The 27,032-nt window shown below is 35.8% G+C and overlaps 3 protein-coding genes across 5 annotated transcripts in view; 1 reads left to right on the top strand and 2 right to left on the bottom strand.

Moving 5' to 3' along the window:
- LOC117325259 (ubiquitin carboxyl-terminal hydrolase 22-like) overlaps positions 1 to 10,844 on the bottom strand; it is a 34,631-nt gene extending 23,787 nt beyond the window's left edge. Inside the window, exons 1-6 of one of the 2 annotated variants that reach the window (XM_033881407.1) lie at positions 10,614 to 10,844; positions 9,100 to 9,232; positions 8,297 to 8,404; positions 7,629 to 7,730; positions 6,180 to 6,355; positions 2,066 to 2,261 (exon numbers count right to left, since the gene is read on the bottom strand). In XM_033881407.1, the coding sequence (XP_033737298.1) occupies positions 2,066 to 2,261; positions 6,180 to 6,355; positions 7,629 to 7,730; positions 8,297 to 8,404; positions 9,100 to 9,232; positions 10,614 to 10,733 (835 nt within the window). In that variant the 5' untranslated portion in view covers positions 10,734 to 10,844. The remainder of the gene's footprint in view (positions 1 to 2,065; positions 2,262 to 6,179; positions 6,356 to 7,628; positions 7,731 to 8,296; positions 8,405 to 9,099; positions 9,233 to 10,613) is intronic. The other variant, XM_033881488.1, reaches the window with a different exon arrangement.
- LOC117325394 (dehydrogenase/reductase SDR family protein 7-like) lies at positions 10,842 to 19,273 on the top strand. 2 transcript variants are annotated; one of them, XM_033881608.1, is made up of 7 exons: positions 10,842 to 11,028; positions 11,902 to 12,064; positions 13,688 to 13,791; positions 14,033 to 14,252; positions 16,374 to 16,466; positions 18,372 to 18,524; positions 18,863 to 19,273. In XM_033881608.1, the coding sequence occupies exons 2-7, from the start codon at positions 11,920 to 11,922 to the stop codon at positions 19,072 to 19,074; spliced, it is 927 nt and encodes a 308-aa protein (XP_033737499.1). In that variant the 5' UTR covers positions 10,842 to 11,028; positions 11,902 to 11,919; the 3' UTR covers positions 19,075 to 19,273. The 2 variants fall into 2 exon arrangements, with proteins under 2 accessions (XP_033737499.1, XP_033737577.1); XM_033881686.1 differs by lacking the exon at positions 10,842 to 11,028 and adding an exon at positions 11,071 to 11,106.
- A 1,234-nt stretch (positions 19,274 to 20,507) lies between these two features.
- Positions 20,508 to 23,412, bottom strand: LOC117325199 (transmembrane protein 11-A, mitochondrial-like). The gene is made up of 2 exons (XM_033881294.1): positions 23,367 to 23,412; positions 20,508 to 21,158 (listed from the first exon to the last, which is right to left on the bottom strand). The coding sequence occupies exons 1-2, from the start codon at positions 23,381 to 23,383 to the stop codon at positions 20,642 to 20,644; spliced, it is 534 nt and encodes a 177-aa protein (XP_033737185.1). The 5' UTR covers positions 23,384 to 23,412; the 3' UTR covers positions 20,508 to 20,641.
- Positions 23,413 to 27,032: the final 3,620 nt, after the last annotated feature.

The following is a 27,032-nucleotide window of genomic DNA, read 5'->3' as shown; positions in this document are numbered from 1 at the left end:
GACATTTGTCATGTGTACCCTTTACTAGACATTTGTTATATGTACCCTTTACTAGACATTTGTCATGTGTACCCTTTACTAGACATTTGTTATATGTACCCTTTATCAGTCATTTGTTATATGTACCCTTTACAAGTCATTTGTTATATGTACCCTTTACTAGTCATTTGTCATGTGTACCCTTTACTAGTTATTTGTCATGTGTACCCTTTACTAGTTATTTGTCATGTGTACCCTTTACTAGACATTTATTATATGTACCCTTTACTAGTCATTTGTCATGTGTACGCTTTACTAGACATTTGTCATGTGTACCCTTTACTAGACATTTGTCATGTGTACCCTTTACTAGATATTTGTCATGTGTACCCTTTACTAGACATTTGTTATATGTACCCTTAACTAGTTATTTGTTATATGTACCCTTTACTAGACATTTGTCATGTGTACCCTTTACTAGACATTTGTCATGTGTACCCTTTACTAGTCATTTGTCATGTGTACCCTTTACTAGACATTTGTCATGTGTACCCTTTACTAGACATTTGTTATATGTACCCTTTACTAGTCATTGGTTATATGTACCCTTTACTAGACATTTGTCATGTGTACCCTTTACTAGACATTTGTCATGTGTACCCTTTACTAGACATTTGTTATATGGACCCTTAACTAGACATTTGTCATGTGTACCCTTTACTAGTAATTTTTCTGATGGTGGTGACTGAGCATGTACAGTAGTAGCATTAGTCACCAATGAAATGCATACTTTCCAAACTTATTTTGGTGGGAGTCTCAATAATTATCAGCAAAACTTCATTTATTATTCATGATGTTTAAAGTCCAGTTAGTCCACTGGAAATAGCAAATAAAGATACATGTACATGTATTTTCTTGTAAGGTATTAGCCTTTCAAAAGTCTATTAACACTTTATGAGGCTTGAAAATATTAACATGAGCAATCTCCAAATGGAATTTCCTAACAGTTGGCCATTATTAACTTGTTATCATCAGAATCAATATCTGACAAAAGATCAAAATGTAACACCAAAGTAAGAAAATGCAAGTCATAACTGATAATGTCAATTATTTCAAAATCATTGCAACAAAAATTACAAGTAATTATCTGTTTCGCCTGTCCCGCTTAGTCAAAGTAGCAAGTTTTAAGCAAACTCCAAAATTCATTAAAATTTCAATATCTGTTCCAAAAACAACCAAAAGACCTTGATTTTATAGTATTGCAGCACCCTGTATAGCTTATAGACATGTTTAAACATTAATGCATTCCAAAACAAATATCAAACTTTGCAAAATCACTAATTCTCAAAATCCACCTATGTCATTTTTACCATCAAAATCACTCTTTCTGAAAAGTGTGAGGAAAATATATCTGATTTATTATAGAATTCATTCCAATTTGGTTATCAATTAATTTGTAAACCAATTGGGGAAGTAATAAAGATTTAAAACCAATTACTCAAAATCTTAGGTTTTTTACCCAGAAATATGGCTAACTAGAAAATGACTGTAAGACATAAATGCCTCCGCTGCCACCCCGAAACACTTTCGTGAGGATCGCATCAAAACACAAGAAATTTATAAAAATCTAGAACTAGTTTAACAACAATGTACAGTATTTAAGCTCACTAGAAAAAGAAATTTACATGTTTCAACAAATTAGTAGGGTTAGTGACAATACCTCCCAAGGAAAGTGCAACTGTAGGTGACAGGTCCCAGGTCATAGTGAGGAGAATGTGTGTCAATACAAAAAGGCTGCAGGGTTTTTTTTATTAAAGAGATTTACAGCAAATTCAACGTAGAAATTGACAGCAAAAATAACTTAGGCCGAGAATGATTTCTGAGAGAGTAAATGTTAAAATTTTCTCAAGATATAAGATCAGAAAATTGTGAATAAGTTATTTTCGCTGGTCTGTGTTTCTGTAATTAGTACAGTGAAATTTGAAAATCACAAGATGTGTAAATTGGTCACACATCAAGTATCCACCTGGTGTTAATTTGCAGGTTACAGTAACACACATCCACCATAACTGAAAACTGTACCAACCTGCATTTAACTGACTGTTGTAGGATAACAAAATATTATCGGAATAACCTTTACAGTGTCTGTGTAACACATCCAGGGCCGCTATTAGGAATTCATGAGCATCCTGCTGCTCATAACCAGCTAAGTGCCGTGCATTAGTCCACACCAGGTGAAGCAGTCTGTATGGGATGTGTGGAGTTCTTGCTCCACAATAAAACTAAAATAAAGCACATAAAACATGGAATTAATTGAAAATCTAAAACCCATTGTAGGTTTAAACGTCGATATGAAACATGTGCGTGACTTACACACATACTGGACCAGTTATCGTAGATAATGCTACATTATACATTGTTTTCTAGGTTGGATTTGATTCAATATGCAATAAAGAGTCCATGTTCAAAAATGTTCATACATTGTTAACTTAACAATGTTTAGCAATCATATGCCTCTGCTTGAGTGAAATGAAGCTACCTGTTAAACATGTACACTACTGTATGAAAATGTGGAATTCTCCGACACCGTTTAGTGTCACTAAGATTTTGGTGCAAATACAATTAAATCAGGGCATGACATAACACCTACTTTACATATACATGTATGGATAAATGAGATATTTATTTAATCCAGAAACCTTATTTAGTCCTATATAGGTGTTTTATTTCTTCAGTATAGACCCTCGTTTTACGCTAGTCAAAATTTCATACTAGCTAGCTATGATAGAGAACTAAATCTGTCCAAGGGTTCATTTTTAAAGTGTTCAGTGTAACCTTTGACCTATAACCTTCAATGATGATATACTAATAAGTCTTTAGGCTATTCCAGTAAAACATTATACATCCTACAAGAGGACTCCAAAAATAAAGAAATTCTACACATGGAGGATGCACGAGCAAACTGTGCATTATTAAATGGTACTGTTTAATTAAATCACTTCAGTTGGTGGTTCCTACACAGTGTAAATAATTCTAGCTCTGATATTCAATTATGAATAAAATCTGTCCAGAGATTCATGGGATACCTTGCACAGAAAGAAGCTTTGCAGAGATAGACAGCCAGACGCATACATAAAGTTATAAGTGGAAGGTGTAATTGTTCACTGAGAAACAGATGTATACTGATTACACTGCCAGCAAGTTTTACTAACAACCTCCCACTAGAATATTGTTTTTCCTTTATTTTTTTGTTAAATTTCTTCATTTTCAAATTGAAATATATCAAAATGCAATAATGTAAGTTTGATTGACCCTTAACATGAACAAGAGATCCCAGAGGGATCTTGGCGCCCACCATTGAATGTTCTTCATAGGTTCCATGTCAGATTGATCTTTTCTCTACTTTTCTCTTCTTCTAAGTCTTACTAATCTGTGTAAACTCAGAAGAAACCTCTAGTACTTTTCAAACAAGGGAAACCTATATATAAAATTTAAGATTTAGGCACCAAGGGGAACCTATATATATGGAATTTGAGAAAGATTCCTTCAGTGCTTTCTGAGAAATAGTGATAACAAACTTCAATTGTCAAAATCCAAGATGGCTGCTTGTCGGCCATGTTGTTTTCCGATTGGTCTCAAAATGCAATATGCATAACTAGGCACCTGGGGGAACCTACATATGAAATTTCAGGAAGATCCCTTCATTAGTTTCTTAGTAATAGTGATAACCAGTTTCAATTTTCGAAATCCAAGATGGCTGCCTGTCGGCCATGTTGTTTTCTGATTGGTCTCAAAATGCAATATGCATAACTAGGCACCAAGGGGAACCTACATATGAAATTGGAGAAAGATCCAATCAGAACTTTCTCAGAAATAGCGATAACAAACTTCTATGGTCAAAATCCAAGATGGCTGCCTGTCGGCCATGTTGTTTTCCGATCAGTCCCAAAATGCGATATACATTACTAGGCACCAAGGGGAACCTACATATGAAATTTGAGAAAGATCCCTTCAGTACTTTCTCAGAAATGGCAATAACAAACTTTAATGGTCAAAATCCAAGATGGCTGCCTGTCGGCCATGTTGTTTTCCGATTGGTCTCAAAATGCTATATGCATAACTAAGCACCAAGGGGAACCTACATATGAAATTTGAGAAAGATCCCTTCAGTACTTTCACAGAAATAGCGATAACAAACTTCAATTGTCAAAATCCAAGATGGCTGCCTGTCGGCCATGTTGTTTTCAGATCAGTCTCAAAATGCAATATGCATAACTAGGCACCAAGGGGAACCTACATATGAAATTTGAGAAAGAACCCTTCTGTGCTTTTTGAGAAATAGCGATAACAATCTTCAATTGTCAAAATCCAAGATGGCTGCCTGTCGGCCATGTTGTTTTCCGATTGGTCTCAAAATGCAATATGCATAACTTCGCACCAAGGGGAACCTACATATGAAATTTGAGAAAGATCCCTTCAGTACTTTCTTAGAAATAGCGATAACAAACTTCAATTGTCAAAATCCAAGATGGCTGCCTGTCGGCCATGTTGTTTTCCGATCGGTCCCAAAATGCAATATGCATAACTAGGCACCAAGGGAAACCAACATATGAAATTTGAGAAAGATCCCTTCAGCTCTTTCTCAGAAATAGCGATAACAAACTTCAATGGTCAAAATCCAAGATGGCTGCCTGTCGGCCATGTTGTTTTCCGATCAGTCCCAAAATGCAATATGCATAACTAGGCACCAAGGGGAACCTACATATGAAATTTGAGAAAGATCCCTTCAGTACTTTCTGAGGATTAGCGATAACAAGAATTGTTTACGGACGGACGGACGGACGGAGGGAGGGACGGACGGACGGACGGACCACGGACCACGGACGCAGGGCGATTTGAATAGCCCACCATCTGATGATGGTGGGCTAAAAAGAAATAGTTCATTACCGTTTACTTCCTCTAAGGCCACACCATATTTATCAGTTGTTAGTAAGGAATCCAGCTCCTAAAATGTCCATGCCCAGAAAAAAATAAAAACAATTTTGCCGCACACCTCCGGAATAATCGGCAAATCCCGATTTTTTTTCCCTTTTTCCTGTTTTCCCTCTTTTTTCCTTGTCATTTATAACACACCCAGACGCTTGAAACACGAGTCGTGTAAGCTTCTCGTTGATTCCGATGAATAATAACAAAATATGGATGACAGAAACCACAAGGGAAGACGAGATAGATCTTTAGGTTCACAACAAAATAAATAATACAGGAAACCGACTTTGGGCATACTTTTAGAATTAATATGGGTGTTTTGATAGTAAGTGTACATAGGGGTGCAGCTGCACAAATGTCTAACACGGTCATTGGTGCCAACGATGATGAAACATTTTGCGATTTATTCATCAAGACGATTAACACACGCAGCATCTGACATGTCACTCAAAAATCTGCAGAAGATTAAAATATCAGCTGAAACTTGAATCGATAGAAATTCCTTATAAAACCATGACTCTGTGTGTGCAGAGTTGAAATGTAAATTTGATGTAATATAACAATCAGTATTAGGCCCTATTTTCCATCAATCTTCCAAGATGTATACAATTTCACTTTGAGATCTAGTATTGCAATTTATTGTAATATGGTCAATAGTCAAGAGTAATTATTAAAGTTCAATTACTTCCTCTGTTCTGTTAAGGTATGAAATTACTCATTTTGTATACCGGTATATACAATTGAAAAATGTAGTTCGATGATATTTGTTTTCTTCAAAAACATTCCTCTCATTCACCAATTTTCTGCTATCTTATATGGTATTTTTTTGTTATTCTTTTTTTACAAATGACAAGTTTAATTTTATCAAGGAACAGTAAGTATGTCAATAAATAGTTGTTGGATTTTTTAAAATGTTAATTATTGTTTTTTCAGTTATTTGTGCATGAAATCTGGATTAATATACGAATGCAAGTTAATTTTTAAAAAAAAAAATGGGGAAAAAAATATCGCTTGCACGACATCGGGAACCTTCGCCTCTTAAAATCTGTATATGAAATTTCTGGCAAAAATAATTTCGCTTGCTCGCTCCCTTTTTTTCCCAATTTCCCAAAGAACAACTTATTAATTTGGCGTGGCCTAAAAGGTAATCATTGTAAATAGTAACATAAATCAGAAAAAAATAATCAGCAATAAACTACATTTCTTCACTTTACCTCCTGAAACAGACGTGACATTTCACAGACAAGGCACTGCCTTGCATCCTGGCTAAGCACCTGACAGCTGTGTTGGTCGGACAGAAAGAAATCACGTAGCACCGGGGTGTGAGTCAAGGCTTGTACAATACAATTCATGAAGCAGGTGTTTCCTAAATTGATCAAGCCTCGTAATCCTACATAAAAAGGTACAATATCTATAGTGTTACTTAAAGACAGTTTAATGAGTATACAATACACAGTCATATATAACAGATTAAAACCGACCAGCAGAAAATGAGTCAATGTTGCAAAGACAGACCTAATTCTGATATGTACATTCTCTTTGGAGTTTTTTTTACCGATTTCACAATCATATATATAGAGGTTACACAACCGGTGGTTGTTGGATATGGAATTTATTAAAATTTTGTAACTTTAAAAAAATAACTTACGAGTGTGAAATAAATTCCATATCCAAAAATCATGAATCGTGTGACCTGTTTCTACCACAATAATATCGGCTTGAATCAAAGGGAAATGTGGCCAAGTCTGATGACGTCAATAACAATTGTAGCTCGGGTCAAAGTTCGAATTCTTGACCAATCAAAAGATGGGAGGGTCATTAAATTTGTGCTCTCAAAACTAGGCATGCACAAAACTGATCAACAAGTCTCTTCATATCATTTTTACAAATATCTCTCCAGTTCTTTCTGAGAAATAGTGATCACAAATTCACTGTCAAAATAGCTTTATTTGTTCTTTCAATTAACATCAAAATTTTATATATCCATAACAATAAACCAACATTTGAAATAACTCTCAAGGACTTTTTGAGAAATAGTGATAATAAGAATTATTCAAAGATGAACATCAATAGACAGTAAATTAAAATCTAATAATGTGTTAAAATAATTATTTCAAGCAGGTGTGTGTTATACTCTTTTACAAAAGGCCAAAAAGACCTGTATTGCTCACAAGGATATTTCAGTGATTATATCACAAAAGTGACCTTGAACTTTGGTCAATTGAATTCCTCTTTAATTCCAACTAACAAAATGTTCATCAAGATACAAAATTTGATCATAATGGTTTGGTTTAATGACTTTGACCTCACTATGAACTACTGTCAGCTGAACATTTTGAACAAATTTCATGTAAATCGCTCAATAAATATTAAAAGTTAACAGCCATGAACTAAATTTGTGGATGGACATACAGACGGCCAAATGGGCGGATGGACAGACAAGAGTAATTGCTGATGGGCAACTGTATCTGATATGGGAGACTTCAATTAAGACAAAATCCTAACATTCCTAGAAAAGATTTTAAAGAATCAGAATATGGGGGATCAAGTGGCATTATTATAAGCTCACTTTGGTCCAGGTGAACTAACAATATAATTGTACTTTATAAACTGCCTAACAGAAACAAATTTCATTTTCAATGTTCAGCTTACTAACACCTCACCTATCGAGGACTTTGTTTCTACTTTTCTTCGCTTTGGATTCTGTCTAAGAATTTCTATCTCCACTTCAGTAGGCTCCCATGACGAGAAGTTAGTCTTTAAACCTGAAACACATTTAACTTTACATAAGCATATAAATACACACAATCAACAGTTGGGGAAAAAACTATTTTCTTACCCATGACAACTACAATTTCTTGACAGATGAGTTTACCAACTCAGGTTTTGGGTCAATAATACTTAACATTTAAAAAAATTGTTGAACTTATTATGGCAACATATGTCTGTGCTGTACCTGGTACACATTAAACACTTTGCTTGTTTGTTTGCTGGGTTTGTTACCCCTAGCAGCCAGTCATTTTGAGGCAGGGTCTCTTTGTAGTAGTTGGTGACTACCTCAGTGAACAACACGAAGGAGGCCCTTTGCATGCCATCCAGAGCTATTTGGGTAAAGTGTCTTGTCACCATGATAGCACAGATTGACTCATTTCTCAGTTTTCCAATAAACACAAACCGACAAGGGTAGGGAGTGTCGTACCATACACCTTGGATCTTAATAAAACTATAAAACATACCATTGTTCTGGACTAATTTACTCAACAATTAAACTATGATGAAAATATTGAAAAAATGTATCTTGGTAATATACTAGTAATCTAAGAAATCTTACCCTTTTTTGATTTCTTGTACTGTTTTCTGGCTATTTCTTCCAGCTGTTCATCATACATGTAGTCACAACATTCAAAACAGTATACGGCACCATGGATCATGTCAACAGCTGAAAAGAAGAACCATAACCATATTGAAAATTTACCAAATTTATATATTAATTATGGGAGAGTAAATTATGTTCACCTCAATATTATACCGTTTTGCTATCCTCGCTTTTTCACCTTTTTTCAAGATACCTTAGTTTTTTGATAAAGGGAGAAGTAGAGAGCTTTTATTAGCACAAATAGTGTCTTGATGAAGAAATCCCCAAACCCCTCGTCGCTCTTATCAGGAGTATCACAATTTTATGGGACAATCTTACAAATAAGACATACTTAACTTGCAGTATAGTCTCCCAGAACACATCACTATTGCTGGCTTTATAACAATAAGCATATTGGATATTACTTAAGCAAGACATGTCCTCTACCTGCCCCCAGCTAAAATAGTAATGACCCTGACCTTAACAAAAAAAACAGGAAACTCAAACTTGTCCCGAGATAATATGGTCCTTTATTAAAGTGTGAAGTTTGATCAAAATCCCTCAGGGATGAAGCCAAAAGAGCGCTGAAAAATGTTATGTACATATAATATATACAGCAATACAAGACAAATAGAGAGGAAACTTGAGTTTCCCCCTCCCCCCAGTTTACAGGTAAGGGACTATAGTCAAAACAAATTTTAAAGTATAAAAGCACACTGAGGCAAAATTGATGGTATGAACATATACATTCAAGACCTGGATATAAAATGCAAACTTACCAAGGAAATGACCTTTAGTTTCTGCATGTTCATGGATATGCTTAGCACCATAACACCCAAAGTATATACAGTGAAGACAGGCATGTAGACGGGGTCTGTGTATTCGACAGGTGTGACAGACACAGGATTTGGCCTGACAACAACAAAATTCATAATTGCAAAATTTACATTTTATACTGGTCTTTACCGGTCAACAACCTAATTCTTGCCAAGTGACAAATATTGCCACAGCATATATATAATTTATTGTGTTGTTACACACAAAAACATACATTTTTCTCAGGCTTATTCAGTAAGAATAATATTATCAAAAAAATTACATACCTTATGGCTTTCACATTTTTTTTAAAAAACATAAATGCATGTATTCAATGTGGAAGTGAACAGTCATGATGGAAATGAGTTTTACTGATACACATTGCATTTACATGCATCTGTGGTCTTCTCAGCAGACATATAATATGATATGTGAGATCCAGTTACTGCAGATCTACTCGACATCATCAGGTCCAGAATTGTCTTTTATATGAAGACTGAAGTGTGGGGTGGACATTGCTTAGAAACAGGAAAGAGGACAATTAGACCAGGATGTAATTTGAACCTAAGATCTCTAAACTCCATAATGGATGCTACAACCACTCACTTACAAGTCTTCACTTCAAAATAACAATATCTACAACCAATAGGTTCAGGTATTCTATTCTAAAAAAAATGCATATCCTTACACATATATAAGAAACTTTTTTTATGGAAAGACATATATATTACAACTGGGTCAGAGCTATAGCCTATAGTTTGTTGGCAATTGGATAAAACCTTTCACCTGTTCTCAGTGCCACTGATTTCATCAAAGTAATCATTGGGTTAGAAAACAACAGGGGGGAGGGGGGGGGGGGGGGGGGGGGAAGAGAGATTCAATTAAATGGAAAAATAAAAACATTATCTCATCAATTAGCAATATACAGAAGACTTTGTATTTTTTAACTGGTTTGAAAAAAATAAAATGCTGTAATGCCTATTACTTTCACATAGATCTGAATATTCCTTTATAAGAGTATTAATTTTTCACAATTGAAAACTGTATTTTGACAGTCATATTTCCTGATCATCCAACTAACGGGAACACTGGGCACCACTGTCAGACTTTTCCCTCTGGCTCAATAATCAAAGCAACATACACCTTTAAATCGCTGTCAACTAGGAATTTTGCATTTTCAACATTTACCGGTAAATAGATATATTCATAATTGCTTTCTGTTGTATAGATCTACATGACCAAAAACTGGTTTCATATTTTAAAGATTCAAATGGACAATAAGATTATCTAATTTTTAAATGGGTTTTCCCCAATATAGTTACGATACACAACTGTGAAGATACATTCACTTTATAGACTTTATGATATATTTCTGATGTAAATTGTGAAATTATCTTTTAATCTAATCCCAAATAGGTCAGGATGCGGATACCGACATTCGTTTTGTTTTGAAAATGCAAAACATCAGATGGCTAACCTTCCGTCGCCTAGCATCAGCTGATGAACATGCTATGAAATATGTATGGATTATACGAAAAGAATTGGTTCCATGGGTCCTCTTGTATTCCTGGAGATGTTCGCAGCTACCCATAGTCATCCCAGGGCTGTTCTTCCACGAAATGGAAGTATTTTCTTTATAACTAAGACAGAACCCATCGGCTCTCGCTAAGTGTAAACTTCAACAAAGATGCGCTGCGAGACAAAAAAACTTGAATATTTTGCGCATAAGCTGTCTCGCTTCCGTTTCCGTTGTTAGCTCAAACTATCCACCCATTCGTGTTATCCTTTTATAAATTAGTTTTTATATCAAGACTTTATATAAATATATCAATTTTCAACTTTATACACAAAATCTACACAGAGGCAAACGTTCATCTGATCCTGTTTAGAAGGTAAATCATTACGTAGTTAGCTAAGCCTATGTCTACTTTCATTTTGACCTCACCTGCTCACTGCCCCAACAAACCTCTGTAAGGATGGATGATTATTGTTAAATAAGTCGTTCCCATCTGTCTGAATTGTTCATTATGCTTTTATTTAAAACGGTTATGTTGCATTACATTACAAATTTTATATTCACATAATAATTACACTGATTTAGTGATTTATAAATAGCCCTATCCCATGAACTCATTACCTTTTCAGAATATTGACCACTAACTGACTAACGTTAACGTTATACAGTAGTGTGAAATATTGGAGTTCGCAAAATTAAGTTATACAACATAGATTTTTAAAAAACAATTATTCATAAAATTGTTGATATGTTGTTTTTTAAACATCTTTGCACACTGAAAGTCAATGAAAATGTTTGCATCACCATTTTGATGTTACATTAGTAAGCATATGGAGGGAAATAGTCATGCAGGAAATTTGGTTTGTTGTTAAATACAAATTATCTATAGGAAAATTCAACATTGTGAACTTGATTATGTCACAATACTGTATGTAGATTTACTAACACTATACAGGGAATTATCCATTATTCTGTTGTTTGCTGATTTATGATAAATGTCAGAAATACATTGTGATAGTTTAATTTTTGAAAGTGTTTTAACCAAAGTATTGGTTCACATTTTGTATGTCAACATGGCATCACAAGACAATGACTCACTGATGTTTTTTTATACAGTAACACCGTTCAAATCTTGTATGCCATTATAGTTTGAAGAGTTTTGAATACAGTATATGATAAAATTCTATACCCAGACTTGAAATGTGAATGAAACTTTGACTAACAGTACTAAGATAATATGTTTTGAAAGTTGTAGTCCACTAAAGTGATGGGTTGGGAGACTGTAAGCACCATCCTTGGAGCTCCACTGGGTTTTGCTTGTTTCCTTTATTTTGTGTGGACTCAAAGGAGCAGAAAGAACATTGTAGGAAAAACTGTCCTTATTACAGGGGCTAGTTCAGGCCTTGGAGAAGGTAGGACATCTTAGAAAGATAATTACAGATTGTACTGCCTCATGTATTGTATGTACAATTCATATTTTGTGAGATTTTGTGTACATCATTTTACAACATCACAAACATTTAAGTCAATTACTACACACAGATTTAATTGTATTTGGTATAATACTTATAACAAGAATGCAGAGTAGTCTTGAATTTCATAATGAAACCAGAAAGACAATGTTGATCTTAGCTTCCTCTGGCCCTGACACCATGTCTGGTGTAGGGGCCCACACCAGACATGGTACCAGGGCCAGAGGAAACTCAGGCTATGTTGATCTATATTGTTTTTCAGAGATCTTTGTTGAAATAGCCGATTTGAAAACAAATACAAAAAAATATAGTAGTGTAGCGTGGAAATATATTTCACACTAGAAATGTAGTTTAATTGTACTATTGTTTAGGGTAATATAGTAGCGGGCTATGTATATGTATTACATAGGGTGTGAATAGGGTCTATATATGTATGTGTATACACGGGGCAGCAGGGAGCTAGGTTTCCATATAAGGAGTTGTTTACGTTCTGTGGCATCGTAGAGCTGTGTATTAGGGCCCAACTTGATTGACAGGTTGCATAAGGCCCGTGTAAATTTAGTAACAGGTTCCTATTTATAACTAGTGTTTAACCAATCAGCGTGAGTGAGGAGCGAGAGAGGAGCCAAATCTAGGTCGGAGGAGCAGATGTTAGCCAATGAAAATGCAGTATGAAAGTGGTATATAAGGGGTGAGAGTGACGAAAACCAAAAGAAAAAAAATCTTACTTAGGGAAATACTCCACACAACTTGTGATAAGATATTAACACTTGGATTTAACTAACACTTTTATGGGATTTACTTAGTGTGTTATTCTCACTATGGAATACATAATACTACTGGAAATTATGTGAAACAGTGTATATTCGATGCGAAGTGTGTACATGTGTACTTCTGAATGGGATTTATGTGAACTTAATGTATGATATGTTGAACTTCATGGATGTGTAAATAAAATTATGCGAACTTTAGTCTGGTGTCATAGTTGTCCCTGCCGTAGTCAGCTTCCATCTCGAACTTTTATTAATAGCGCCTCGTGTATACCCGAGTGGAACGCTACAGTTATATATTATAGTGTACAAAATGCTAAACATCGCCTTCAACTGATTTTAGCTTTCATATTGCAGTACCATACATATGACAATATCATTAGTCTCTTCTGGTGTAGCTCTTACAGTAATATGAATCTCTAATAATTTAAGCACAACCAACAACATATGCAGTAAGGTATTACTATATATCATCCAACAATCTGTCATTTTTCCCACATGAGTCAAATACTCTAGTCTATAAATTCAGTGTATTCAGTACACTGTATCCTCATATATAGTACTGTACTAATTCCAAACCTCATTGTCTATACATACCCCTGAGTAGTACATTTTGTATAATTATTATCAATACTTATATACAAACTATGATAATTTGTGACAAGTCTCTTTAGTGTGTAGTAGAACATATACAAAACATGTATATTTTTACAACATCAAGTGTACTTAGAGAAGGTATAAATGCATAAAAACATTAATAGAACATGTTTTTTTTTTCAATAATGCTGACTAGCATGTGCCAAGGAATTCCACAAAGCTGGTTGTAGAGTGGTGCTGGTCGGTAGGAACCAGACACAACTGGACAGGGTCAAGGGTGAACTACTACAGCTGAAAAAGGTATTTACATTAGAATCTTATAAGTACCAAATCAGATTTTCTAAAGCAACTGCAAAAAATAAACAAAATTTGAGATTTTCAAAATATTTGATTATGATCTCGCTAGCACATTTTAATTGATATTTTAATGTCAGAAAACTTTGTAAGGAAAGTATTTTATGACATTTATGTACAAGTATCTTCTACATATGTACATGTATATATCTAAAATATTGGAGATATAAGAATTAGATGATTACAGCCTACAGATGATCTGGAACCAGAGATATTTCTGATGGACCTAGGAAACCTTAGCAGCCTGCCTGATCTGGTAGACAATCTGGTCAGACAAGTAGGGCCAATTCACATCTTGGTAAACAATGCAGGAGTCAGCTCTCGTGGTCAAGTAGAGGACACCACTGTTGATGCTTTTATCAAGGTCATGACCATCAACCTTTTTGGTCAAGTGGCGCTCACCAAAGGTCAGTTAAGTTCACACAAAGACATTGATAAATGTAATCTAGCATTAGTAACTTAGTAAATGATCTGAAATGCAAATGTATTTATAAATGACCTTGACATATTTTCTGATGACATGGCATGGAGAAAAGTTAGCCCTGACCATGATCTACATGACCTGCTGGGTGTGCATGTAATTGAACGAATGTTAATGAAGTTAATGGTCGTTCTGAAAATATATTTTTTTTAATCTATCTTTTAATCTGTGACCTTGACCTTTGAACTTCTGATCACCAAAATGTTAGTGTAATGATCAGCTTGAAGTTTTCTATCATGTACTAAGATATGAACATTTGTCTGCTTCCGTTTTCGAACGAAAGTGTTATCAAGAAGTGTTAAGAATATTGATAAAAATAAGAAGAAAAAACAAAACGAAAACAATAGGGATTTCCATCCGAAATTGAATGTTACCAGAGCTTGGTCAATGCTGCTTTAGTAAATCAATCTCACCAGAGAATCGGAGATCAGTCAATGTTACTAAAGGTAAGTCATGTCACCAGAGTATAGTCAATGTTACTAGAGGTCGGTCAATGTCTCTAGTAGTAAGTCAATGTCACCAGAGTATAGTCAATGTTACTAGAGATAAGTCAATGTCACTAGAGGTGAGTCAATGTCACTAGAGGTAAGTCAATGTCACTAGAGGTAAGTCAATGTCACCAGAGGGTAGTCAATGTCACCAGAGGTAAGTCAATGTCACCAGAGGTGAGTCAATGTCACCAGAGGGGAGTCAATGTCACCAAAGGGGAGTCAATGTCACCAGAGGTGAGTCAATGTCACCAGAGGGGAGTCAATGTCTCTAGAGGTAAGTGAATGTCACTAGAGGTCAGTTAATGTCACTAGAGGTCAGTCAATGTCACTAGAGTTCAGTCAATGTCACAAGAGGTAAGTAAATGTCACTAGAGGTCAGTTAATGTCACTAGAGGTCAGTCAATGTCACCAGAGGTAAGTCAATGTCACCAGAGGTCAGTCAATGTCACTTGAAGTCAATTTTACTAGAGGTAAGTGAATATCACTAGAGGTCAGTTAATGTCACTAGAGGTCAGTCAATGTCACCAGAGATCAGTCAATGTCACCAGAGGTAAGTCAATGTCACCAAAGGTGAGTCAATGTCTCTAGAGGTGAGTCAATGTCACTCGAAGTCAATTTTACTAGAGGTATGTGAATGTCACTAGAGGTCAGTTAATGTCACTAGAGGTCAGTCAATGTCACCAGCGGTCAGTCAATGTCCCATGATGTCAATCAATATCAAAAGAGGAAAGATGATGTCACCAGAGGTCACCCCAGTCAATGTTATTAGGGTCAGTCAATGTTACTAGAGGTCGGTCAATATCTCCAGTAGTCAGTCAATGTTGCTAGAGGTAAGTCAGTTTCACCAGAGGTCAGTCAATGTCATTAGAGCTCAGTCAATGTCATTAGAGCTCAGTCAATGTTATTAGAAGTAAGTCAGTGTCACCAGAGGTCAGTTAATGTAACTAGAGGACAATCAATGTCACTGGAGGTCAGTCAATGTCACTATAGGTATGTCAATGCCACCAGGAGTATGTCAATGTCACTAGAGGTCAGTCAATGTCACTTTAGGTGTCAATGCCACCAGGAGTATGTCAATGTCACTAGAGGTCAATGTCACTAGAGGTCAGTCAATGTCACTTTAGGTATGTCAATGCCACCAGGAGTATGTCAATGTCACTAGAGATCAATGTCACTAGAGGTCAGTCAATGTCACTTTAGGTATCATATGATAGAGATCAATGTGACTACACTGACTAGAGAACATTCAATGTCACTAGAGGTTTATCTGAAGGCATCAGAGCTTAGTAGGTTAATCAGTGTCACCAGATATCTGTTGGTCAGTCATTGTCACCAGAGATCTGTTGGTCTATGGTAAATATCACTGGATGACTAGCTATATACCCTGTCAAGTGATGACATTGAAATAAAGATTTTACTTCCTACAGAATGAATTTATCTACAGATAAAATGTGAACTTCCATTTTACTTTATCACATAAAATATGTACCTGCTCATGCAAAATTCATTGACACTAATGTCTATCATGGTTAAGATACTGCCTTTCCTGTTTTTAGCTTTGCTGCCATATATGATATCGGAAGGAGAAGGCTCAATTGTAGGAATTAGTAGTATCCAGGGTAAAATCGCTATTCCCTACAGAGCTTCCTGTAAGTATAGCTACGAGTATTAGAGGTAAATCTATATATCAATTTTAGCACACCATCATCAGATGCTGGGCTATTCAAATTGCCCTGCGTCTGTGGTCTGTCCGTCCGCCCCTCTGTTAACAATTCTTATCAATATTTCTCAGAAAGTACTGAAGGGATCTCAAATTTCATTTGTAGGTTCCCCTTGGTCCCTAGTTGTACATATTGAATTTCGGGACCGATCAGAAAACAACATTGCCTACAGGCAGCCATCTTGGATTTTGACAATTGATGATTGTTATCGCTATTTTTCAGAAAGTACTGAAGTGATCTTTCTCAAATTTGATAAGGTCCTTTTTTTTGGCATATTGCATTTTGGGACTGATTGGTAAACACCATGACCAACAGGCCATCATCTTTGATTTGACAATTGAAGTTTGTTAACTGCTACTTCTCAAATTTCATGTAGGTTCCCCTTGACACCTAGTTGTGCATATTGCATTTTGGGACCAATCGGGAAGGGGCTGCGGTGGCCGAGTGGTTAAGGTGTCCCGACACTTTATCACTAGCCCTCCACCTCTGGGTTGCGAGTTCGAAACCTACGTGGGGCAGTTGCCAGGTACTGACTGTAGGCTGGTGGTTTTTCTCCGGGTACTCCGGCTTTCCTCCACCTCCAAAACCTGGCACGTCCTTAAATGACCCTGGCTGTTAATAGGACGTTAAACAAAAACAAACAAACCAAAGGACCAATCGGAAAACAACATGGCCAAAAGGCAGCCATCTTGGATTTTGACAATTGAAGATTGTTATTGCTATTTTTCAGAAAGTGCTAAAGGGATCATTCTCAAATTTCATATGTAAGTTCCTCTAGGTCCCTTTTATGCATATTGCATTTTGAGACCTATGGGAAAACAACATGGCCAATAGGCAGCCATCTTGGAATATGACAATTGAAGATTGTTATTGCTATTTTTCAGAAAGTGCTAAAGGGATCTTTCTCAAATTTCATATGCAAGTTCCCCTAGTTCCCTTTTTATGCATATTGCACTTTGGGACCTATCGGAAAACAAGATGGCCGACAGGCCGTCATCTTGGATTTTGACAATTGAAGTTTGTTACTACTACTAATCAAATTTCATATGTAGGTTCCTCTTGATCCCTAGTAATGCATATTGCTGTATAGGACCAACCTGACAACGACATGGCCAACAGGCAGCCATCTTGGATTTTGACAATTGAAACTTCATTAACAATTTCTTAAAGTTCTAAATGGCTATTATGTGTCTTTCTCAAATTTTAATGTAGAGGTTCCCATTGGCCTCCAGTTGTGCATGCAAGTCTGATTAAAAGAACTAAATGGATTACAAAGAGTGTTGCGTTGTGTCTGTCAGTCATTCCATCCCTCCTTATACCTTGTTCAGGGAATTATCTCCTAAACTACATGTACTTGTCACTGAAACTTCATACATAGGGTATGGGTTCACCTTGGGGATGCAGTGTGTCATGTATGAAGACCTTTGACCTACATCAAAGAAAAAGTTTGTCCAGGCTCTGTCTTCTGCACTACATGTCACTGGAACTTCATACTTGGGGTATTGGTTCACCTGCATGACCATCCTCATATATGTTGAGAGGACGTCACACCCCTCAAAAGAAAGTCACTGACCTACATTTTTCGTTTGACCCGACTGTATGGTTATTCATCACAAATTCATCATCTGAGTAATCATGGCATATGATTTCTCATCCAGTTTTGGACTTCAGTTCGCCAAATTGTCTGCTAAAGTGAAATATTACATATACATTATGAGTATTGTATCTGTTGTTTAAAAATCCATTGTTATCGATGGATGCTCCCTAGGACTAGGGTACTACTGGTATATACTATTTAATTTCATGATTATGATTGTACAACTAATGTTACAGATGCAGCTTCAAAACATGCTTTCCATGCATTCCATGACAGTCTGAAGGCTGAGGTGGCCCACAGGAACATAGACGTGTGTGTGGTGTGTCCTAGTTATATACAAACTAACCTCTCCAAGAATGCCGTCACTGGCGACGGGTCAGCTTATGGTGGTAAGATTGTGGATGAACACTTGAAGAAAGTAACTGTTTCCCAAGTATATGTATGTTTATGTGAAACAGATTTAGACAGTTTAAGTGATTCTCTCAATTCTAATCAGTATGTTCAAAAAATGTCGAAAAACCATCAACTTATTCTTATCTCATGACTTAATTGACCTCTTTTTTGGACAGTGATTTCAGCTGTTGCAAGTTTGGAGATAAAGTTACATTCTATTTAAAAAGACTGCATACATGCCCTTTTAGTCACCCATAGGGTATCCGATATTTTAATGTAATTTGTTCCTTTTTTCTCGACATTTGTTATGTTCGATATGCTGATTTCATTTCAGTTGAGGAAAAAGAAATAGCCACTGGGATGAAACCAGAGTATGTAGCGCGACAGATCTTGTTCTCTGTGATAGAACGCCGAGATGAGGTTGTGTTGGGGCCTTTACACCATAGACTTGCCATTGTGTTGAGAACATTATCTCCTTACATTTACTTTCTCATTATGAAACATCGTGCAAACTCCAGCAGGAAACAGTATGTGAAAATTAACTGATGCCACTATTTGTGTGTTCTCTAATATATGTTTGTACTGTACATGGATGTTTGTGAAATAAACATGCAGTAAAGAAAGCTGAAGTTTAACTAACATCAAAACCTACAAAACCCTTTCCTGTGTATTGATATATATGATCAGAATTAGAGACAGGTTGACAAATATACTCAGCATTAAAAAGTGCACATCATCCGAGAAATTGGTTCATGTTGTACTGACACACTGAGTTAGTAAAATAAACTAAATCCAGCAGTACCCCGCGGCAAAATGTTGTAGCCAAGTTCCATACCTGAAGGACGATTCTTTCAAAAGTATAATATAAATATGAATTTTATCGTAGTTAAAAATTCCTGATGATCTTGTTAATGCAACTTTAAAAGCAATACAATGTATTAACATCAAAACCCTTCAGTTTATATTGATACTTGTATACACCGTTATCCATCAGTATTTAATTATTAGGTCACCTGAGACGAAGTCTCAAGTGACCTATTCTAATCGCCTTTTGTCCGTCGTCATGCGTCGTGCGTCCGTAAACTTTTTACATTTTCGACTTCTTCTCCAAAACCACTTAACAAAATTCAATGAAATTTGGCAGAAAGTTTCTATGGCTGAAATTTGGCAGAAAGTTTCTATGGCTGAAGGTCAACCAAAATTGTGAATTATATGGTCCCCACCCCCCAAGGGCCTGAGGGGTGGGGCCAAAAAGGGTCAAATTGACTAAAACTTCAAAAATCTTCTTCTCTACTCTCAGATATGGTGGAGTCAAACACTCTTTATAGATGAAAGGGTCTTGTGGTGCTTTACCAAAATTGTGAATTGCATGACCCTGGGGTCTCACGTTTGCCCCTGGGGAGGGGGTAAACTTTACTATAGTTTATATAGGGAAATCACATTTTTGACTATTATTTGTTGGATTTGTATTGGAATTCATTCTAACTTGGTTCAAATTATCAGCATGGGATGACAGTTTGATGTTATGTACATGTTGGCCCTGGTTGAACCCCAGGGGCTGGTGGGCGGGGCCAAAAAGGGTCAAATTGACTGAAATTTCAAAAATCTTCTTCTCTTCTCTCAGATATGTTAGAATCAAATAATCTTCATAGATGGAAGGCTCTTCAGGTGCTTTACCAAAATTGTGAATTTCATGACCCTGGGGTCTCACGTTTGCCCCTGAAATTTCAAAAATCTTCTTATCTACTATATGTTAGAATCAAATACTCTTAATAGACTGACCCCATTAGGACTGATGGGTGGGGCCAAAAAGGGTCAATTTAGTTGGCCGAAATATTTCAAATCTCAGGTGACCGTTAAGGCCCTTTGGGCCTCTTGTTAATCATGTAAAATACATAAACATTCTGTTTATACACATCATATGTACTGCTAGAAAAAAAAACAATTTTTCAACCTGGAATACATAATAGACTATGTTGTAGGTTTACTATGCAAATTAATTTTATTGCCATTATTTTTTGTTTAAATGTAAACTAAATTTAATCAATAGACATTATGAAGCACTTTAACTGTAATGAATTCTTTAAAACTTTTGTAACAGAATATAGAATTGTCAATCTACAAACAACTTGTAAGCTTTCCATGCACATAGTCCTGCTGCTGCGAGTGCTACTATATTGTGGAGAACTTTACGTCTATGGTCATCACGTCGAATCAACACAATGGGAGAACTGGTGGCAATATTGTGGAGGGGAAGTTTCTCTAGTCTGTGCACATTGTGCTCCACTTGGTATTTACAATAAGGATCAAACTGCCAGGAAACAGCATATGTCCCAGCAAGGGTTACACTGACAAGTCCAAGTGGGAAATAAATAAAGCTTCGATCAGGATAGAAATACATGCAGACCATAGAAGTCAGTCCTGATACTACTGATGTTTTATGCAAACAGTTTCCAACAGTTATCCATCTTGCTGTCATGTCTCCAAGTTTGCTTGACTCAATGATAATTGTCTTTGTTTGAGCAAATGAAGCTCTCTCCAGTTCAAACTCACAATCTCTTGCATCGCCTCCCTCTTCACCTGGCTCCCTTATTATAACAGTGCTTGGTTGACTATGGCTACATTTCTCTCTGTAACAAACAGAAATTGTAAATATAACTGGGCTTTTTTCCACTACATTGACAATTTAGCAAAAAAGAGTGTGATAAATTTGAAAACTGGGGAAAATAAGGGAACATGAAGATGTTTGATTTAAAGCAGGGACATCCCTGATTCCAGACTGTAATAACCTATACTTTTATTCTCTGCAGCGTATATTTTGAAATTTCTGTTCGTGCATTTTTGTTATGTTATTGAACCAATAATTAGTTCAACTGTAAATGTTGTTCTCAACATATCAATAATTAGTTGATCTTGCATTTTACTGATATATTCATTGGTTGTTTACAAGCAATTTAGGAGATTTATATATCAACAGTTAAAAACGGTTAAAGGCTTTGTTTATGTTCAGTATTAATGATAATGATACGAAGGCTCAGACATGTAATAAATGTACTTTAAATATACATAAATTTTCTACAAAAATGGCAATTCTGTGCTTAATTTAGCGATTATAAAAGATTGATTTTGAGTTTTTGATTAACAATTCTGAAAGTGAAACCATCACTATAGTAGCACTTATATTTTTCTAAAGCAAATATATACGTCTACACAGATTGATAAACCGTAAAAACAACTTCAATAGGTGAACACATTCTGCAAAAAGATTAATTTAGTGCATGCTTCACGGTTTATTTAGAGTACACTCCAGTTTTTTCTGTTATGACTGTATAACAGAAAAAATAATTGATGTTAATCCTTAAATAACTGTTAATCAATATATGTCTGGAGTTCAGATGATTTTCCTCCTCTTAAAGTAGAGGATGCGTTGGAGTTCCCGTTCCCAACCTGTCAAATGCTTTTCCAATGCAACAGCATTATTAGAATGTCTATCGATAGTCACAGTGCACGTGGTACATACATGTACACTCTTCAATCCAACAGATCGAAATTCAACCAGTACGAAGTTCCGGGAACATGTCCGATGTGTCACTCTGGCTATGAAGATAGACACCATTTTTTGCTGCTTTGCCCGACATGAAACCACATTCGGGCCAGATATCTAGGGCTGATGAAATCAATTATTAACTGTAGCATGTACTGTGTAAAGAGTCGGACGTTCCAAACCTGTGTGTCACAAGTGAGCTTACCCTACAAATCATTCTGGATTGTTCAGGGTTACATTTCATTCCAAAGGTGATACAGAGACAGATAGAATCCCTCTCAATGGGGTCTGTGTTACGCCTTACACCAGTTTCATGTTGCAACGTTATCGTCATCATGATTGTTTTCTCATAGGTTCATATTTCTAATCTAGAATACCTCGATGGTTATTGGTATATAGTGATACGGTATCGACATCATGAACTTTCTTTAAGATGTGCCTATATAGTCAAGAACTATCCGATTTCAGTGTTTATAGGATTGTAAATTGTCTCATAAGTTCAATGATCATGTAGGGTGTTCTTCAGTGGTTGAATATAAGATTTTTCACCATAGCCTGGCATAGGTTACATAGTTTTTTATTTTTTTTTATTTTCCAATAACTCTATAACGTGGTCACTGCTCGTGCATTTGTGGTCAGCCTAATATCCCCAATTTCAATTAAGTTTATGATAAGCATGTGTATAGTGTATATATTCTTGAAGGACTTGCTGATCATATCCGAAGCCACCACCCATTATCCACGTTGATATCCAGCGGTTCTCCAGATATTGGAGGAATATAAAGAATAAGAACAAGAACAAGTGGCTCGGTTTCGGAATTTTGAGTAACATATGATATCAGTTAAGAACAACAACACTATAAGTTAAGTATCCATTCTGAAACCTTATAAAAACTCGGGGTTCTGATGCTAATATAAGCTGTCTTGTGGCGATTTATCTACGTAGTAAGATCGCCAGAAAATTCGGACTAATTGGTTGGAAAATCGAATGTCACATGAGTTTATTTTATTATCGTTGGAATCGAGCGTTGTATCTGTGATATAATATTTGTTTGCTACGTAATTAAGAGGAATCGTGCAGTCAATTTAACGCTTGTGTAAATTTCATATTTGAATTTGGCGGCACATCTTCCGAAGCATCTTCAACTAATTTCCTAGAGATGATCAGATCGAACCATATATGCCAAACTTAACTAAAAATCTCTATATAACGCATTTAGATTAGTTTTCGATGCTGATTTTAAGTCGATTACAGCTACAGAATACACATTGAACATTTCGTTCAATAACAAACCTGTTGGTGTCTGCCATTTTCGGAGAGGTATGTAAAGGGGGGTAACTCTTATTTCCTACACGGACATGGGACCCAATACATGCAGTCAAAGACGTATAAAATACATTTTTGTACATGTGATATGTACTCTCTAAGATACGGAAAGTGGCACAAGACAATATTTAATAATAATTAAGAAAACACACACACGTATTTAATTACACACATATATTTAGTTATAAAATCTCTTCATCGTCCAAATTAAAATAGAGTGAATATCAAAATTTCCGTTCCAAAGACGTCTCGTCTGTACGTGAATCTCTAATTACTTGATGCTATTGAATTTTATAGGCTTATATTGCAAGCCGTTTTAATATCTAATACCTACATGTATGAAGCTTAAGTTTAAAAGTTTTTTTACTTAAAGTTAAAAATATTTTAAGTAGACAAATCTAAGTTGAACAGATTTTGACTTAAGTTAAAAATATTTCAGCTTAAGTTGAATAATGCACATTTATTTGTCTTAAGTTGAAATCTGTTCAGCTTAAATCAAAATCGTACAAGTTGGCTTACTGTACTGCATTTCTTGAAACAGCAATATTGTGTTGTTAATTTCTTCGTCAGTAGTCGACCCTTGTCACGGAAATCGTGATAATTGGAACTGACCCTTGAATTTCGAATTGACTTTATCCCCCATCGTAGGTACATTTAGGCGATGCATTGATGTTGCTATTCAGAAAGGGAAGATTGACGTTGAAATCCTCTCGCTTACCATAGCTTACTTAGTTGTAAACTCTCCCAGTTTAAGAGGCTGACGTTGAAGAGTTTGTAGTGTCCTTGATTTCGAGGAAGGACTGACTTAGCAATGTCTATAGTCTTTGTTTTCTGTTCTGATAAGCCATTCGATATATAATCAGCTTCGTATGGAAATAAAAACAAAGCATCTAACATATATATAGATTCAGTCCGTTTCGGTGATTCGTCGAACCATATTCCATGGGGTCACCTGCCCGACCACGGGACAACGAGCTCGATTAATATAAGTTGATGTAATCAGTTTGATAATTGTTCGTAAAATAAAGTTTACATTTACATAAGGACACAATTTGTTCCCCTGGATATGCCAATATATAGTTAGAAAATATGGTCAAACACAACAGAGATGTTTTCGATCAGAAATTCTCACGATTTCAGCTACTCTTACGCTTTACGAAATATTCTCTCGTATTCTTGGTAAAGAAAACTCTCACTACCGGAGGACGAAGGCGTTCCGGAGTTTGGAGTGGTGAATGGTAATCATAAGAGTAAACAAATCAAACGTTTTGATGGAAGAAACGAGCGGTAAGATACGTGTACCAGATCTTTTAAGTCTCGGTCATATATAGATAACAAATGTCATAAGCCCCGGATATCTCTTTTTATACCCCCGCAATGAAGTTAGGGGGTATACTGGAATCAGGTTGTCTGTCCGTCCGGTCGGCCGGCCGGCCGGCCGTAGACACATTTTGTCCGGATAAATTCTCCCAAACAGATGGACCGATTCCAATGAAACTTCACACAAATATCAATGATCATGTGTAGATGTGCATGCTACTTTCTTTTTCTCAAAATTATGGTTGCTATGGCAACTTGTCACTATAAACAGGTTTTCCGATAAGAACCATAACTTTTAAGTCTGTCCGGACAACTCCTATAAAACGAAGGGCCGATTTCAATGAAACTTCACACAAATATAGAGGACCATTCCTGGAGACAGTTAATTCTAGTTAGCATTGGTAGAGAACGGCAAAGAACGGAAACTATCTTATTTCAATTATACCCCAGTACATCATACACGGTCAATATTTGATAAAATTTAACAAATAAGTATATCAATCGAAATAATTAGATGCGTAGTTAGTTCTTCATTAGGATAGCATGCAGTTATCATTATATGTCTCTGCGTTAATCATTTTATAAGTAAACATAAAGTAAACTAACCAGGAACTTTATCTACAGTTAACTGTTCGGTAAGTTTATCTACAGTTAATCATCCAGTAAGTTTAACTGCAGTTAACTATTCAGTTAGTTTATCTACAGTTAATCATCCAGTAAGTTTATCTACAGTTAACTATTCCGTTAGTTTATCTACAGTTAATCATCCAGTAAGTTCATCTTCAGTTAACCACCCGGTAATTTTAATTTAAGTTAACCATTCAGTAAGTTTAACTGCAGTTAACCATCCAGTAAGTTTAACTACAGTTAACTATTAAGTTAGTTTATCTTTCAGTTAGCCACCCGGTAATTTTAATCTAAGTTAACTATTCAGTAAGTTTATCTACAGTTAATTATTCGGTAAGTTTATCTACAATTAATTATTCGGTAAGTTTATCTACAGTTAATTATTCGGTAAGTTTATCTACAGTTAACTATTCAGTAAGTTTATCTACAGTTAATTATTCGGTAAGTTTATCTACAATTAATTATTCGGTAAGTTTATCTACAGTTAATTATTCGGTAAGTTTATCTACAGTTAACTATTCAGTAAGTTTATCTACAGTTAACTATTCAGTAAGTTTATCTACAGTTAATCATACAGTAAGTTCATTCAGAGTTAACCATTCGGTAATTTTAATTCAAGTTAACTATTCAGTTAGTTTAACTTCAGTTAACTATTCAGTTAGTTTATATACAGTTAACTATTCAGTAAGTATATCTACAGTTAACTATTCAGTAAGTTTATATACAGTAAATCATCCAGTAAGTTCATCCACAGTTAACCATTTTTGTAAAACATTAAATTGAACAAGAAAATTCAGCGAATTACAATCTTCCACCGGATGTAAAATTATGTGCCAAGAAAGATTTTTATGTAGGTCAAAGGTCAAAGTGGCCTGCTTTGGATAGTGATGCTCCGCCTCATCCAGGGATCATCTGTCCCCAATATGAAGGCCTGTGACGAGTAGTGTAGAGACAAGCTATACGGACGGACGGACGGACAAGACAAGCTATACGGACGGACGGACAAGACAAAGCTATACGGACGGACAAGACAAGCTATACGGCCGGACGGACGGACAAGACAAGCTATACGGACGGACGGACACAACGAACAATTATAATCCCCATGCTCCCAGCGGGGGACTTACGATTTCAATCACCCAACCTATCAACAGATTAAATAAAAGTTACTCGAAAGTCGTCGATATTGACTGGTATATCGATGGGGACAATACTATTGTGGATTGGCAGATGTGCGCGCACGTTTTAACACAAACCATATGCACGCGACACATACCGTGCATCTGTGAGTAGGGTATCCTATCTGTTAATGGTAATATGTTCTGTCCATATAGGATATCGAATTATATTGTCAAGGGGCTTAACCTATTCAGCTGAACTTAAACTACTCTCACTGTACGGATGTTTGTGTTCGTTGTTTAGATGTTATTTCCAGAGGAACACCGTATTGGTTTGATAATCGACACACAAGTCATTAAGGAAATTATTTTAGCTGAGCATATTTCGGGAATTCTGTAACTTATTTAAGTAAATGAGCTGAACAAAACATGATCAGTTTTGCAACTTCAATAGCGTTTCTTCAAAATCGAATTGAATTGTAGTAAATACTGCACTAAATGTAAATATCTCATTGCAACCTTTAAAGTGCTAGTTAAAACAAAAGTCATCCGCGCAGAGATTGTAAGA

This window comes from Pecten maximus, chromosome 1, assembly GCF_902652985.1.
Source record: "Pecten maximus chromosome 1, xPecMax1.1, whole genome shotgun sequence".
In the NCBI taxonomy this organism is placed as follows: Eukaryota; Metazoa; Mollusca; class Bivalvia; order Pectinida; family Pectinidae; genus Pecten; species Pecten maximus.
This window is presented reverse-complemented; position numbering and strand designations above follow the sequence as displayed.